This window comes from Vulpes vulpes, chromosome 7, assembly GCF_048418805.1.
Source record: "Vulpes vulpes isolate BD-2025 chromosome 7, VulVul3, whole genome shotgun sequence".
Classification (NCBI taxonomy): domain Eukaryota; kingdom Metazoa; phylum Chordata; class Mammalia; order Carnivora; family Canidae; genus Vulpes; species Vulpes vulpes.
Genome location: NC_132786.1, coordinates 105142092 through 105159653, shown reverse-complemented (window position 1 = coordinate 105159653; position 17562 = coordinate 105142092). Strand labels below are relative to the sequence as shown.

Genomic DNA, 17562 nt, shown 5'->3' with positions numbered 1-17562 from the left:
ATATGCTATAGATTATCACTTCTCTCTCCTGTATCTTAAATATTTTAAATGTCTTCTCAACTAGATTATTACCATCTGCTTATAAACAAGCTTGTTTCAACCACTAACTGAAAGTTTCCTGGCAAGGCTGTCTTCTTCCTAGTGTTTAGGTGAACACTGTCAATGCTTGCCTCTGTGATTCTCTTTTCTATACTTTTATAGTTGACCACAAGGTTGAAAGGTAGGTCTCCATATTTAATCAGGTTACAGCCAAGTCTTCGGACTGAGGAGACATTCTGTTTCTTTTAAGTGGTTGCAAATATCTGCTCCTACCCCTTTCATGTGCTAATTTTCTGGTTTAATTCTCAGAGGGCAATCTACTTTCCCAGTTTCCTTATTCCTAGAGTACCTCACCATGGCTACCAAATATACAGTGCTAGTTTTTGCAGTATTTTTCTAAGTAAAAGAATTCCTCAAAACTAGTATACATGCTTTCACTACACATCTAATAGTAGATTTTGATCTTATGGTTTTCAAATTTCATATATAAAACTAAGAAGGGTGGGACGCCTGGGTGTCTCAGCGGTGTGATCCTGGAGTCCCAAGATCGAGTCCCACATCGGGCTATTTGCATGGAGCCTGCTTCTCCCCGTGCCTATGTCTCTGCCTCTCTCTTTCTCTCTGTCTCTCATGAATAATAATAATAAAAATCTTAAAAAAAAACTGAGAAGAGCAATATTAATCGAATAGTTCCAATGGAAAGAAATGAATTTACTTCTAACAGACTTTATTGAAATAATTGGAATTTACATCAAAAGTTTATCAAGATTTCCTATTTTACAAATCAGCATTTAGCTACTTACATGGAACCCACTGCCACAGAAGTTAACAATATGGGGCTCCTGGCTGACTTGGTGGAGCATGCGGCTCTTGATCTTGGGGTTGCAGGTTCAAGCCTCACACTGAGTGTAGAGGTTACCTAAAAATAAAATCTTTAGGGACGCCTGGGTGGCTCTGCGGTCGAGCGTCTACCTTCAGCCCAGGGCATGATCCTGGAGACCTGGAGTCCCACGTCGGGCTCCCTGCATGGAGCCTGCTTCTCCCTCTGCCTGTGTCTCTGCCTTTCCCCCTGTGTCTCTCATGAATAAATAAATCTTAAAAAAAAAAAAAAGCAATGAGAAAAAAAGATACACTTCTGATTTAAGCTGATCAGATTATTTATGCATTTTAGGAGCACACTTTCATTTACATGTCCCCAAATACCAACAATGAACCTAGGCATTAGGAATGGCTGTCTCATCTGAATTTTATGATGGCTTTCTGATTTGTTGCTATTTAAAGCAATCACATAAGGACAGCAAATCCCCAAAACATCAAAAAACGTAGTACTCAAAAATTCCAGTGTTAGTTTCCTTCAGATGAACTTTCATGAGTAGGAATAATAAAAGATGGTCCTATAAACATGTGATGAGTTAGTAAAGGTCACTATGATTAAACTGGATGGTTTTCATTTAACCTACATGGTAAGTCTTAAGTGGCATTTTTTCGGAGAATCAGCACTGCACAGGTACTGCATTCAAAGGCTTTCGTCATCAAAAATAAACAATTGAAAATAATTTTCAATGAGAATTCACTCTAAAAAAAAGCTAAGCCTTTTCAAAGACTGAGGCTTGGGTTGCTTTTATGCATTTTATAGAACCACAACATAATTTTAAAAGTCCCAAACAAGCACCATGCAATTCAGGTTTTAAAATTATATATTTATACTTGGAATGTTTCTTAATTCCACCTGTGGAAATTTTGTTCTAAGCATAAATAAGAAAAGTAATGAAATGGTGTCCTCTGACCTCAGAGTCTCATTAAGGGGATGAATATGAGAACTACCCTGGAACAGGTTTATTAGTAAGTGGATGGTAAAAACAAACTGGAAGGCAGACTGGCATGAGTTTGGAAATGGAAAGAAACTCAGGGAAGTTCTTCAGGGCTGGACTAACACAGTTACTGCCTTTGTAAACATGATGCTGTCAAACTACATGCATTATTCAAATATTAGGGATGATGGTCTCAGTAGTTTTTGTCAGGAAATGTGTTTGATGTATGAAGAAAAACTAACAGTTATTTACATTAAGGAAACTAATGTCATAAATATTAATATTTTCTACAAATAGTCCTATTAACTAAAATCATATTTAGTTAGTATGATCACATATGTTGGTTATATTGATTATTTAGAAATCTGTTACTCGGTTTATAGATTTTATAGCTGTGTATATTAGTTTCTGATTGCTGCTGTAACAAATTATTACAAATTAAGGGGCATAAAAGAATACAAATATATCATCTGGAAGTCAGAAGTTGGAAATGGCATTTATTGGGCTCCAATCAAGATGTCAGCAGAGCTTCTTTCCTTCTGGAGGCTCTAGGGAAGAATCCTTTCTCCTGCTTTCTCTAATTTCTAGAGGCTACCTGCATTCCATGGCCAGTGACCCCTTCCTCTATCTTCAAAGTCAGCAGCACAGCGTCTTTATATCTCTCTATGCTTCTGTTGTCACATCTCTTTTACTCTGACCCTCCTGCTTCCCTCGTATAGAGGTTCTTGATACTACATGGGCCCACATGAGTAATCCAGGATACTCTCCCTATTTTAAGATCCTCACCTTGAACACCTCTACAAAGTCCCTTTTGCCATGTAATATTAAATATTCATAGGTTCTGGGATTAGGATGGGAACACACCTGGGCAGCCCAGGTGGTTCAGTGGTTTAGCACTGCCTTCAGCCCAGGGTGTGGTCCTGGAGACCTGGGATTGAGTCCCACATCAGGCTCCCTGCATGGAATGAAGCCTGCTTCTCCCTCTGCCTGTGTCTGTGCCTCCCCTCCCCTGTGTCTCTTATGAATAAATTAAATCTTTAAAAAAAAAAGGATGGGGACACCTTTGGGTGAGGGTTATTATTCTACCTACAGCAGTGTGGTAGACTGGAATATTATTCCAGCTTTTCATTCTCTACAGAAGGACATGATATATCTGTATTCTTTGCAGTAATTTTGCAGTGTCTGTGGGTAAGGGGTATTTCCCCACTGGTTGGCTCCATCTTGCTTTGGCCAATGAGATTTTAGCAGTTGTGATGCAATCAAAGGCTTGAAAAGTGCTTATGTGACTAGGCATGCTTTCTTGCACCTCTATCATTGCCATGAGAACATGCCCAAGGCAAGCAAGTCATGTGAAGTAAGACTGAATTGCCCTAGCTGAGCCCAGCTTGGATTAGTTAATCTTCAGCTGACCATATGCCACTCCAAAGATCTTGGAAAATAAATTACTGTTGTTTTAATTCAGTGAATTTTGAGATAGTTATACCTCATTTTTGTGGCAATAGCCACCTGAAACAGTAGAGTTCTTAGATATTCCTCTTTTGTGATTTTAGTCTTCACTTATGGTTATTTTACTGCTAGATAGCATTTATTCACCATACATTCAGTAATTATTTAACTCCCAGGTGCCAGGTATTATGCAAAGTTCTGGGCAGACAGTTGGAAGTTAACCCTCTGTGCTCCATTCATGTGGAGCACACAGACATTCCTAAAGGAGAGGAAGGGCAGAAGTAAGAGATGAAATATAGGCTAAAATGACCGAAAATTTCAAAGTAACTGAAAGTTCAAATTATGAAAAATGGTTTTCAAATATTTTCAATTGAGAGGGGAATAAAAAACTCAAAGTAAAAACCACCACAACAAAAAAGTGAACCACAGGGGCACCTGGGTGGCTCAGTCGGTTAGGTGTCCAACTCTTGGTTTCTGCTTAGGTCATGTTCTTAAGGTCGTGGGATCCAGCACTGCAGCTCTGTACTAATTGGGATGCCTGTCTGAGTCTCTCCCTCTGCCCCTCCCCCACTTGCACTCACTCTCTCTCTCTCAAATAAATAAACCAATCTTAAAAAAAGTAATGAACCACAAATATTTGATAGATCAAGTTTATTTCAAGTGGGGAAATAAAATGAAATAACTTTAATATGAGAGCTAGAATTCTTTAATATGAGAGCTAGAATTCTTATTTAAATCTTGAAGAGTAAGGAAGGCATCAGCACAGAATCTAAGATATTACTGTGGCCCGTTGCTTTTTCTGGTGCACCTAGATCATTAAAAAGTACATGTGTCAATGTGTTAATAAACACATTGTGGTAAACATTGTGTATTATACACGTATATCAAATCATCACATTGTACACCTTACACCTACACCCTGCACCATGTTATATGTCAATTGTATCTCAATAAAGCTGGAAAAATGAAAAGTAATGATAATAACAATAAGAAAGCACATACCTTACCTACTTGTGTGAGGATGAGGACAAATGTGCTTAAATTGTTTTGTCACTGCAGTTAAGGTTGTTTATATTCAAGTGGACTTGCCCAGTAGTTATTTTTCAATCAAAGCTGAGATACATGAGAAAAGGACAAAAATTAAATGGGGTGGGGTGGGAAAGGGATAGCAGAATTAGAGATTAATAATATACAAAGGAAATTATAGGCAAATATAATAAAGCAGTGCTTAAAATCCTGTAATTTTTTTTTCCCTTTCTGTTTGCTTAGTAGTGGGACACTATGGAAAAAAGGGGGGAATTTGGTTGAGACTTTTAAATTTTATTTAAATTTGCTCTTATTGGTCTTAGAGTAGTCATTTGTAAAACACTACTGTTTAATATTGACAACTTTGAAAGTCACCAAAAAAAATTAAATGGCAATTTAATGTTAACAGCTGCTTATGGTTATCAAATCCATCAAAGCCCTTCATGAATATATTAAGCACAAACCCACTGAATTACTGTTGCTGAAGACAGCTTGGTATTTTAAAATTGCCAAGGAGAATAGATGTACTCTAATAAGAAGAAGGACTCTGATCACAATTTACTGTTTTGTCTTTGTATATAGAAAGAAATCTAGGCCTGTTTCCAATTATTTAATGTTCTAAAATCTCTGCCAACTTAGCTATAAAATGATTCTAGCAGTGTATTAGAAAATTGTTTCCTCAAAATTTGTGGTTTTTTAAAAATTTGTGGTTTTAAAAAATAGCTATAACAAAACAAAAACAAGATAAAACTCCTGAAACAAAAATAATTAACAAAAATAATTAAAATTGAAGTAGTTCATATTGAGCCAATTAAGACTCAGACCAAATGTGAGTCTTCCAAAGTTTAATTAATAAGGCAGTCATGCTCTTCAGTTTCATTCTTCTAGAAGACTATCTTCTCCTTAAATGTTGGTAAGGATGCTGGGGGGACCGACTATCCTAAAGAGCAGGGCACAGTATAAAATATACCCATGAAGACCTTGCTTGCTTTACACAACTAGTCCTGAAATCATTCCTTGGAAGGTTTATGCAGTCTGCCTTCTCTCAGGATGTTTTAAATTCCAAAACACTGTTTCAGTTATCTTTCATCCAAAGCCACAGGGTGCTTAATCCAGGTATTAGAAAACTGAGGTGCACAGGGAGATAGTTACGCATCCACTCTCTAAAGTCTCTGATAGAACATCAGAGAGGGAGCTCAGGCTCATCCTAGGGAGTGGGGTGGACTGGAAAGGCTTAAATTATACTGAATACTTTAAAAACGTAATCTAAACACCTGATGTGGGGCTCAAATTCATGATCCCGAGATCAAGAGTTGCACGATCTACTGACTGAGCCAGACAGGCAACCCTGGAAAAGCTTAAGTTATACCAGTGACCTTGCACATTATCTGTTAGCTTAAGCTCAAGGATAATTGTCTAAGTCTCTTCTGAGACAGAGTAAAATGGAATCCTTAAGGTCACTCAAGTGGGACTCTAAAGTAGAAAGTAAAGATTTTGAGAAGAATTAAGGGGGAAAATCTAAAGTTCTTGTCTTTTAATGCATCTACTCACAGTTCAGGGTAACCTCTCCAAACTACAGAGGAGTAAAAACAGTTTACATGGGGGGGTGGTCTGCATTCAAATTTATATAGTGTAAAGAATAAGCATTTTATTGGCATGTTTTTAGTATACGTACTCTGAGGACCAAGCCTGATTAGTAGAAGGCAACACAAGGATATCAGTCCATCCTTTCTCTGGAGATTCACTTCGAATAGAACACTGGACTCTAAATCAAGACTGTGGAGAGTCAGACAGAGTCATAGTCCAAGAGGGCTAAAAGTAATCAAAACAAATATGTCCCTTTACTGAAAGCAGGCATGCTAAAAGACTTGGTTTCAGAATCCAGGCAGGATGGGACACCTAAGTAGCTCAGTGGTTGAGCATCTGCCTTGGGCTCAGGGCAAGATCCTGGGCCTGAAGATCAAGTCCTACATTGGGCTCCCTGCGAGGAGCCTGCTTCTCCCTCTGCCTATGTCTCTGCCTCTCTGTGTCTCATGAATAAATAAAATCTTTAAACAACAACAACAACAACAACAACAACAACAACAACAAAGAATCCAGGCAGGAGAAACTTAGTTGCTAGAACTAGGATATAAGGCCAGAGCCAGATTACCATGAGAGTTGACCTTACAATGGTGAGGTCTCCAGCACTGAGTCCAGATAGGGGAAATTCACTTCAGTTAAAGGGGGAAGAGGGATGTAACCTGGTGAGAGAACCAGGTAGCCCTTGGCAAGTCTGGAATGGAATGGACATTCTCTTACCTTATTCCTAATTTGTGGAATCCTAAAGACAGATAATATTTTATTAAGAACTCAAACCTGGTCTATATTAAGTTGCTTATTATTCTTATATTAAAATGATTGGCCAGGGCAGCAAAGGGCCTAAACACATGTTTGTGTATATGCAAATAAAATGGAGAGCAAAAGAGAATGAATGTGTTTCCTTATTTTGTTAATAAATGATATTAACAGCATTAATAATAACTATGACCTAAAAACTGAAAAGACAAGTTAGTGAGCTCCATCTATCAGAATCTGTTGGTTTTGGTGGGATTGTGTCATATCTTTTAAGGCTAATTCCAGTGAGAATATAATTTTTTCTTGCTGGCACCACACAATGATAAACTCATACTTACCAGCCCTAGATGATTCAAATGAAGAGAGGGATAAGGATTTAGAAAATAAAAACAAACATTCATTTCTGAAAATTCTTAAAGGAGCCCTTACGGGATGACTTGAAAGACATTAAGAGGTTTAAAAAGGTTTTTTTTTTTTAATATTTTATTTATTTATTTATTTATTTATTTATTTATTTGAGAGAGAGAGAAAGAGAGGCAGAGACACAACACAGGCAAAGGGACAAGCAGGCTCCTGACGTGGAACTTGATCCCAGGACTCCAGGAGCATGCCCTGGGCCTAAGGCAGGCACTAAACCTGAGCTACCCAAGTGTCCCTAGGTTTAAAAAGTTTTAAAAATGTATTAGGTTGCAAAATAATGCAAGATTTCAATTGCTTCTTTTGTCTAATCCACTATTTACACTGTTAATAAATAGTACAAATGTGTGATTTGGTGGCTTTGCAATCTGTCAACCTACTTTTCCTGGAATTCCCTTTTTTTCTTTTTCTTTTTTTGTCTGTTTCTGGCTGGGGTGGTCCATAAAAGAGATTCTTGTAAGAAATTTACAGAAGTGGCACAGTAGTCACTTTGTGGCTCATATATGTTGTTACTTATCTGCTGGTTCACCTCATTGGTATGTGGCAGCTGCCAGGCTGGACAGCCAGACAGCCAGAACAGGGCAACTATTCTGTCTTCTGCTGGATCCTTCCTTAAGTTCTGATTCCTGGGTCAAATGGTGTTTAACTCTATAATGAAGGACCCTGACTTCCCCAGGACATCCATACCATCAGAATTAGCTTTGGTTTCAGGCAGTTCTCATGAACATGGCTTGTGCTTCTCATGAATCTCCTTTATCTTCCCTTCCTGACTCTCTGCCTTGTGGACATTAAGTTCCAGCAACAGATGCAAAGGTAACCATCTTAGAGAGATAGTTTCACTGCATTCCACAATTATGGAGGGTTAAATATCTGTAATAAATTTTCTTTCTTTTTTTTTTTAAAGATTTTGAGAGAGAGAGAGAGAGAGAGAGAGAGAGAGAGAGAGAATGAGCAGGGAGGAGGGGCAGAAGCAGAAGCTCTGCCCTTCTTATGTTCTCACTCTGCTGAACAGGGCATCTCATGCAAGGTTCAATCCCAAGACCCTGAGATCATGACCTGAGCCAAAGGCGGCCACTTTAACCAAGTGAGCCACCCAGGCCCTCCTGTAACAAATTTCTTTATATTATATATCTCCATCACTATATCCATTCTGGTAGTTTTGCTTCTCTGACTGAACCCTGACAGAGACTGAGATAGTGAGAGTACACAATGAAAAGAGGTCTTTGATCCCCAAAAGACCACTGACAGAAAGCAGGTGGAGCAAAACTCTGCAACTGAAAGTGTGGGTTATTTTTTACAGACAAGGAAAGATGACTGATTCAGGAGATAAAACCAAGATCCATGGAGAAGTTATCAGGTGGGAATAGAACTGCTTTTAATCAAAGAACTTTCCACATTTTCCTGAGTTTCAAAACTGCTATGAACCAGTGATCTCTGTATACTTCTTATTGTCCCTAACCCTTCTGAATAAGAATGTCTACAGTGGTTACCTTATGTCTGTCCTACTGTTGCATGTTATATGGAGAGCAGATAACTTGCCTTTTACTTCATAGGTCTATAAATTGAGATAACTGTACTCAAGGAGCTGGATTTAAGGAACATCATCCATACCTGGACTTGATTCAGATAATGAGATGCTGGATTTTGAGCTGATGCTATAATGGGATGAGACTTTACATGTGGCTTTGGGAGGGGATGGGTATATTTTGCACAGGAGAGACAAGTGAATGACTGGGGGCCAGAGGGCTGACTATGGTAGCCAGTTCCCAATATGGGCCCAATGATTCTCCTCTCCTGGTATTCACAGCCTTGTATAGTCCTTTCCTTACATATACCAGGCGTGGTCTGTGTGACCAATACAAGGTAGCAGCAGCAATGTGATATGATATCGCTTCTGAGATTAAGTGATAAAGGCATTGCAGGTTCTGTCTTAATTGGGTTATCTCTTGGATCACTTGCTCTAGGGAAAGCCAGTTACCATGTTGAAAGGACATTCAAGCAGTCCTGTGGAGAAGTCTATGTAGTGGGGACCTGAGGTCTTTTGCTAACAGCCAAAGAGGAATGAAGGACTGTAACCAACAGTCCTGTGGGTCAATTTTTTTCAAAGCTAATGCTTTAGCTATGGTCAAGTCTTCAGATGACTGCAAGCCAGCCCTCAGCTTGAATATAACCTCATGAGAGACTGAACCGGGGCCATCCAGCTAAACTGCTCATGGATTCCTGACCATTAGAAACTATGTGAGACATTATGTGTTTAAAGCTAAGTTTTGCTATTTGGCAACAAATAACTACACAATGCCTAAGTATAAAATATAATCTTTCTCTCACATGCCTATGAATGCCAAACTAAAGGAAGATAAGAGGGGCAGAGAAAAAGAAGCAAATTGTGTTTTAGTTCATTGTTTTTCTTCAATGCTCATTTAGATTCTTTTAACCCTAGGCCCATGGGCAAATACTTATTCAGCGAAACTGAATTTGAAAAATGTATGGAAAGGGGTTAGCTTCAGTTATAGGGATATATATCTCTATATATCTCTATACGTCTTCTTTGAATTGAAGGATCTCCTTTTAAGAAGACAAATCATGAGATTTTTTTTTTTTTTCCTCAGAGTCTAGCCTCCTCTTCGTAGAATGGTAGGGAAGCTGTTACTCCTCTTACAGGTTGAGATTTAAAATTTCGTTTATTTTTCTTTTTTTACCTAATATGACTAGTTTAAAGAATGTAAAGTATGATGTGATTTCCTTCTCAGTTTTTGTTATGGAAACATTTGGAAACAAGAGAAATAAGAATATATTTCTTCTAGCCTCTCTTTATTTCTCTTTCTGTCTTATAATCAATTTCAGTAACTTTAACAATAAACAGTAAAAATGATAGAGTATACAAAGCATTGCCCAAGTGAATCCATCACAGACCTGTATCTGAGAATGGTTTCCTAAGTAGCGGAAATGTGTTTCATACAAAAAGTCCATTTTCTGTTATTGCCTTTTTTATTTGGACTACTGGATGCTATATATTTTAAGGCAATCTTAATAGTTTCCTGTCTCTCACTAACAAGAATGACTTGTCATAATGAGCAGTGTAGACACTGTCCATTTGATCCACTCCAGAAAACTGTCTACTTGATACAAGAGTAAATCACTTCAATTCCTTTGTGGAATGAGTGGAGTATAAATAAATAAATGAGACACAAGAATAAAGAAAAAATGTGGTCAGTCTATCAGAAGGAAACAAAGGATAGGAACATTTGGAGGCCTGGTTTAATAAAAAATGTGACAAGACAAAGAATTATATGTAATAACTGTAAAGGAAGGAAGAATCCTCACTAATATAAAACGTCCATGAAATAGTTTCTTCCTTCTTTAGGGAGGAAGATAATTTTGTAGTTTAAGAATAATAATTCTCAGCTCTTTGAAGTTGGACCTATGTTGTAAAATGACTATTTACTTTTACCTCTACCATACAGAATTCTAATTTTCAGCGCTTTTTCTATAATTCATCACATTTCTAAATCTGAGTAGGAATTTCAGACTCCATTTTAGGGAATGGGTTTATTTTTGGGGTGTCTTTTTTGTAGTTATTTTGTATGTTTACTTTTATTATAAAGATTTTATCTTGTTTTCTTTTTTTAATTTTATTTTTAGTTTATTTATGTGATCTCTACACCCAAAGTCGGGCTCACAACCCAGAGGTCAAAAGTCACATGTTTTTCTGATGAGCCAGCCAGGAGCCCCTGTTTTTTGTTTTGTTTTGAGAGGACTCCAATATGTTCTAATTTTTCCTTTTCCTTTTTTTTTAAATTAATTTTTCCTTTTCCAATTAGTGTTTGTTGTGTCTCTTACAGAATTATGCAAAAATGTAATTGCATTTGACCACTTAATTTTTTACTATTACTGAGACTTTCTTTCTTACGAAGTATTAATAGAGCCATAACTCTATGTCAGATTTAGGGTTCCAAGTGGGGATGAAAGATGAGTTATGACAAATTTCATGCCCTATAGGAGCTGGAAAGTGGTTAAGGTGATTCTCAAAATCAGATCTCAGGATGTCTAGAATAAGACCTACCCGAGGGCTTATTCAAAATATAAGTAATGAGGTCCCACGCTAAAAAGACAGAATCTCTGGGAGTGGGACTTGAGAATCTGCATGGTTAAGAAGTTCTCTCTGTCATTCTAGTGTAAACTGAAATTTAAGGACTATTGATCCAGTGAGGATGGGAGAATAGAGGAATAAGCAATTTACATTGTGCCTGGAACCACAATACAATCTTCAGAATACAATAGTAGCACGAAGAAAAGAGTTTTGTCGGGGCAACAGTTCCCATAGGAAGGGGAGGATGGAGATACACACACACACACACACACACACATTTATTCAGAATATACACATATATATATAATACACATATACAGTATATAGAACACACACACACACAATTTTAAAGGCACCAGGACGTGTCTTTTGGGTTTTAGAGAACATCTGTAATAAGATATAGGTAGAAGACATGCAATAAGTATTTGTGGAATAAACGGATCAGGTTGGAGTGAACACATTTCATAATTCCATTCTACTAATCACCAGCAATTTTCTTTTTGACGTTTAGAGATGGGACCGTAGTATCTATGTCTATTTAGCTTTAAAAAAAAAAAAACTCAGAAAAGTATAGTGACTACAACTTCTCTACGTTCGTAGTGGGGGAACTCGCCCCAACAATAAGAACTCGGTAGAAGAGTAATCCGAGAGCCAATCAAATAGCTCTCTGGAGCAGCTCCAGGCCGGCTTCTCAGGGAAGACTGGCGGAAGACGGGACTTGGTTACTTCGCTGAGTCGGACAAAGAAGGCCATAATAGTTTGGGGTGGCCAAAAATTCCTCGTGGGTTACTGCGCACGGTGTTAAACGTCGGCGGGGCTGACCTTTGGCCAGAGGTCCCTTAATCGGAAAGCTAAGGGGCACTACGGACACCTTAGTTTTTCGGGATCCGGGAGAAACACTCAGCAGTCCCGGGAGTGCCAGTAACCAAAATGGCGGCAAGGCGCTTCAGGCTCCAGGTCAGGTGACGCCGCCCGCGTCGGCTCCCTTCCCACAGCCGCTCCTCCCGCTTCCTGACGTAGACGTGGGCGCGGCCTCGGCTCCGAGGCTAGGAAAACCGTAGGATGCACATGCGCACTTGGGCCCCTCGGGCGCTGCGGGTCCCCTCCCAGCCCATCGCCCCGCCCCGATGCGCCGGGCGGGGCTGGGCCGAGAGTCCAGCGGCTGCGGGCTGGGGCTTCAGTGACTTCCTTGTTGCGAGCCCCGGCCCGGCAGTGTCCGGGCTCGTCCGTACCGGGACCGCTAGCCCGAGTCTAGGTCGCAGCCGCAACCCCAGCCCGCCGCTCCCCCGTTCAGCACAGGTCTTTGCCCCGCACGTCCCGCGCTCCCTAACATGCCCAACCCCAGCAGCACCTCCTCTCCCTACCCCCTCCCCGAGGAAATTAGGAACCTGTTGGCAGGTAAAGCGTGGGGAAGGGGGCGGGCATCGCTACCGGAGCGGGGGGGGGGGGGCGGGGGACGGCGCGCCGGTGGGGACAGAAGCGGTCGGAGCCTCTGCCCTCCTTCCCACGCTCTCCCGTGTCTCGGGGCCAGTGGGAGCAGGGCTGGGAAGGGGACGGGGCGCCGAGGACGGGAGTGGGCGTGTGTCGAGAGGTGGTTCGAGGATGGCGGGGAAGCCCTGCCGGAGGGCCACGCTGACGGGGTCTGGACGAGTCTGTGCATCCCGAGGACGTCGTGTGCATGTGTGAGAGAGAGAGGGAGGGAGGGGAGAGGGGGTGATGATGGATGCGCGTTGGGATCGGGGAAGGAAGGGCTCAGAAGTCAAAGAAGTGGATCTTCGGTGGCCTGGCCAATGGAAGTGGAGGGTGTAAAGATGCACAAAGATGTCCGAGCTACAGGTGTTGGAGGTTGTGGGACGCACGTTTGGTCGTTTCTAAAAGTCTTCCCTTTTCTGAAACATCCATTGCGGTCCTATTTAAGACTTTCCAAGAGGGCCTAATTCTCAAATGGCCACTTGTCTTCACCCTGAGTAGCATATGGGAAAAAAAAAAAAAAAAAAAAAGGAAGTATGTGTTATGGTCCAACTTCCTGTGTCACACGATGAAAGAACTTCATCTTTGCACCCTCATCTTCCCCTTTTCAGTTCTAAGTGACCATTTATAGGAACTGACGTTGGGGAGTTAAAGATGCGGTTCTTCAAGGATATTACGAATGCACCACTAGTTCTTTACTAGGTCCCGAGATGTGTATTTCTGCACAGAGTAGAAAGTACACATTTTCAGTGCAGCACAGAACTAACCCATCCTGATGCTCTGGAACTCTTACCATCATTCACTTTGTCATAGATAGGTACATCAGAATTCGGGAAACTGAATTTTGGTGGTTTTACTTTAGTTGTCTCTTAAGTATTTATCTTTAAATATTGGCCATGATTAAATCATGAAATCCAGCTGGATTAAAAGAGTTTCTTTTAGATGTCTATTCCAAGTTGCTTATTTTGACTCTTAAAAATTAGTCTCGAAAATGTGACATTTTAAATAGTAAGTTGCCATTATAGATAGCAGTGTGAGACCAAGTTTCCTAATATGCTGTTTTGCTGGTTAGCATCATGAATAGGATCAAGAGAATTCAACCAATAGAGTATGAATGCAGACCTAACGTTTGTCTGGACATGATTACAGTTTGATGAGTGCATTTGTGGTGGGATAGTATTTTACTCTAAGAAATGCTTATTGTCATTATTGGGTACCACTAAGAGAAATATAAGGAACGGTAAAGGCTGATTTAAGGCAGCTTTTATTCCATTATATGAGAGTTTCGCATGAATACTGATTTTGTTTTACTACAGTTAGCATTTTCATTGTTACTTTGCTGAAATTGCATGTTTAGAATACTATTTTAATAACCAGACCAGAGAAGTGTTTGTCATTACTCCAGAAGTAGATGGCACCACTTTCAGGATATACTAGTTAATGAATTTTTGAATTTAAGAAATAAAATACAGACCTCTGGGTGCACACCTTTAAGCTGTGAGAGCTCTAACAGCAGGCAGTTTGCTGTTTGGGTCCATAATCAGATTTTGGTAGATAGTATGACATGTAGGTTATGAAACCCCATATTTTCCTATTCCCATGGATCACAAATATTTCAAGTGGCTCTTATGTGTGTAATTTAGTTGAAAGCTTAGAATTACATAATATTTAAATTATCTACCAATGCTAATTTTCTATATACTTTAGTTATTTCTCTCTTTAGTCAGTTAATATGCGTGCATAATGTCTGAAGTGAGTGTTTTAAAAGCCTTTTTACTGATGTTTTCAATATCTCATATTAAATCATATTAAAACACATGAAGTATTAAAATATTAATTAGAAATTAATATTAAAACTTGGCTTACACTTTATTTTCAGAGGACAGTTTCAAGAGGTATGGATTTGAGGGACTATCTATACTTTTTAAAGAAACGAAACAAGCGAACCAATGTTTTTCAATTCTCTTTTTTAACTTATTACTCAAAGAAAGTTGTTAACATTTTATGTTTGAATGTAATTAAAATCTTTTTAGAGGTAGGAAAGGTTTAAAGAATAAAGGTTCTCAGCTGCTTTTTCACATTTCCCATCCAAAAAATTCTGTTGGGATTGTGCATGATTATTTGTATAATTCCAATGTGTTGGATAATTAGTAGTACATGGTTAGACTTAAAATTATTAAAACTATAGAGGGAGAGCATTGGTTTGAATTTTAGAGATTGCTGGTTACCCAGTACTTTTCTTTGAAACTAGGGAGATACTGGTAGTGGTGGTAGTTAACAGTGGAGCAGTCTGAGAATGCTTGGCACTGTGCTAGAATTTCAAGGTAGAGAAGATAAGGAACTAAACTTTAAAGGCACTTAAAACCCTTGCCTGCAGAAAAAAAGGGCATAAAGTCAAAAGATAATACCTATCAAAATAACATTGCTCATACGGTTCCCTTTGTGTTTCATGTGCCTATTATCCAAATCATTGTATGTCAGATGTGTTAAATGTTTGACATTTCAACTGCTTGATAGAGATAGGTGCTCAATGTATTCTTATCAGTTTATATTATTTTCTTTCTCTTTATTTTTTTTTTCTGATGAGAGCAGTTTTAGGATTCCTTTGGTATTTGTTCCCCTCTCTTTCCTTCTCCTCTCAAACATTCTATTGAAATGCAAAAACCTACAGATACTATCATTCTTAACTTGCATTTAATGATACTCTTGAAAAAGTGGCTATATAGTTTTGACTATTAGTGATTTTTATTTCTGTGGAATCAGTATATTAAATCTTGAAAGCCTATACTCCTTATAAGTGTTGTATTATTCTTTTGTTACATTAATAGAAAAAAGGTTTATAGATTTTGTTAAAAGCAAATTTCAAACTGTCATATGCACTTCCATTAAAGTATGCACTTTTTTTTTCTTCCATTGTTCTCTCCAATGGAAGAAGAGGTTTAGCCTGGATAATTGGAATCAATGGATAATTCCAAATCTTGTCCATTTAATCTTTCCCTACATCCAAATATTTTGACTAGGACTAACAGCAAGAATAACCTTGATTTATGTGAGTTTTTTTTCCTCCAGGCAGGCAAGAAAGTGAGAGGGACTAAAACCTTGGGCTCCCAACCCCCTTCATTTGTTTAATCACCCTTCTGAATATTGGAGTGTTAGTGGTTTGCAATCAGATATTCTCATTCATTTCTTTTAGGACATATTTGAAGGGAAAAGCTATATGGGATGTAAATTTCTTTTTATTAAATTAGAAAGTAAACCCAGCAGTAATAGGAAAAAATACTGGTTGTCAGTACTCTGAAAAATAAAAACCAAATCAAACAAACAATAAACAGAGTGGCTATATGGTTTCTGCAAAGTGACCTTGAGGTTTTTTCACAGGATAGTCTTGATTAGAAATATTGCATTTTTCCCTACTGGGGATTTCCAGAACATTTTTTTCTTTTTAAACTTCACACATTAAAATCGATAATGCCTTTAGGGGCACAAGGTAAAGAATGCAGTTTAGTTGAAAGAGAGGGAGAATTTTTCCAATGCTGATAATAGTATGGTTTGATTTCCACCTTTCCTAAGTTCCATTTATAATTTGGTCAACATTTTGGGTTTATTTTTCCTATGAGAATTACTTATGTTACATACAGTGTCCCATAATTTGCTTCTGGGGCATTGGCTGAGTATGTAAAGGGAAGAGTGCCACCTACTGAGTCACCAATAGTCACCTACTTCTTTAGTACCTGGATTTTCCTACAGAGCAAGAACAAGCCTGCCCCATTTTGGCAGTAATAACTAATGAGCATAAAATTGCTATAAGGACATTTGATCTCAAAGTGAAATCAGTCTATGATACCTCCAAGGTTTTCTCTTCTAGTAACAGGAATATGTGTTAGTAAATCAAGAGATCAAAAATGTATAATTTCTTGAATGGGTTGAATAACATAGATGAATTAAGGTGTGATTTTAAGAAAATTATGTGCCTATATTAAGTGTATGCTATCCTACTTTTTCTTGGGAGGGGATCTTTGGCTGGCTTGTTTTCCAGCATCACTTTCCATTGAAAGTATTTTCATCTCAGATTACTGAAGAAGGCTCTTGATAGTACAGTTTTTATAGTTACTCAACCCAAATCCTCACTGAGTTTCTTTAAAAAAAAAAAAAAAGAAATCTAAATATATTAAAAAATGAGAAGTGTATCAAAAATTTCCAATGGGTTTATCTCTACATTATCAGCATTTAAGTATTACTAGAAGGAAGATAGAAACAACAGCATAGGAAAAGCCTCTGGTGATTTGAAACACACTTCAGTTGTCTCTCATAAATTTAAGATTAAGTGTCATATATGGGTGATAAAAGTGGCATAGGCTAGTTTTTATATACTCATTATTCACTTAGTTTGTCTTTTTCAATTAAAGCCAAGTCTATCTTTTTCATTCCACTGAGTTTACATTTCTTTTTCAATCACATACTGAACACATTACAATAGATGCTACCTAACGGTGAATATAGTGTAAATCTCAGACTAATGTGTTACTCGCTGTGGTTTCTTTGAAAATGCGTGGCAAAAGATTTTGATTATTATAAGGTGTTATTTATCAAGAGCCATCTTTTAGAGGTAAAAGATGTTCATCTGTATTCTTCAGCAGCCCAGTTTTCTATCAAAATAAATCATTTAGCCTCCAAAGCCAATTTTGAAAATTTTGTCAGATGATTGGATTGTAAGACTCAGGGATGTTTTACTTACTGTACTGTGAGAACTCCTTGTGCTTGTTCATGTCTCTTCTTCCATGTTTGGAAAATCCACAGTTCAACCGTAACCTGTAAAAATGCTAGGTAATCAAGGGAAGACATTGATCAGAGAATCAATAACTTTTCACTTAGCCATTTTCCAACTTTGGGCATTGGCTCCATTGATCTACATATGCCCAGTCTAAT

General features: G+C 38.4%; 1 protein-coding gene across 6 annotated transcripts in view; it reads left to right on the top strand.

Moving 5' to 3' along the window:
• Positions 1-12182: 12182 nt before the first annotated feature.
• The window catches only part of SKAP2 (src kinase associated phosphoprotein 2), a 174626-nt gene continuing 169246 nt past the window's right edge, over positions 12183-17562 (top strand). The window contains exon 1 of one of the 6 annotated variants that reach the window (XM_025993099.2): positions 12183-12564. In XM_025993099.2, the coding sequence (XP_025848884.1) occupies positions 12498-12564 (67 nt within the window). In that variant the 5' untranslated portion in view covers positions 12183-12497. Of the gene's footprint in view, positions 12565-12611; positions 12849-17562 lie in introns of those variants that run through there. The other 5 variants (XM_025993100.2, XM_072764619.1, XM_072764616.1 and 2 more) reach the window with 5 other exon arrangements.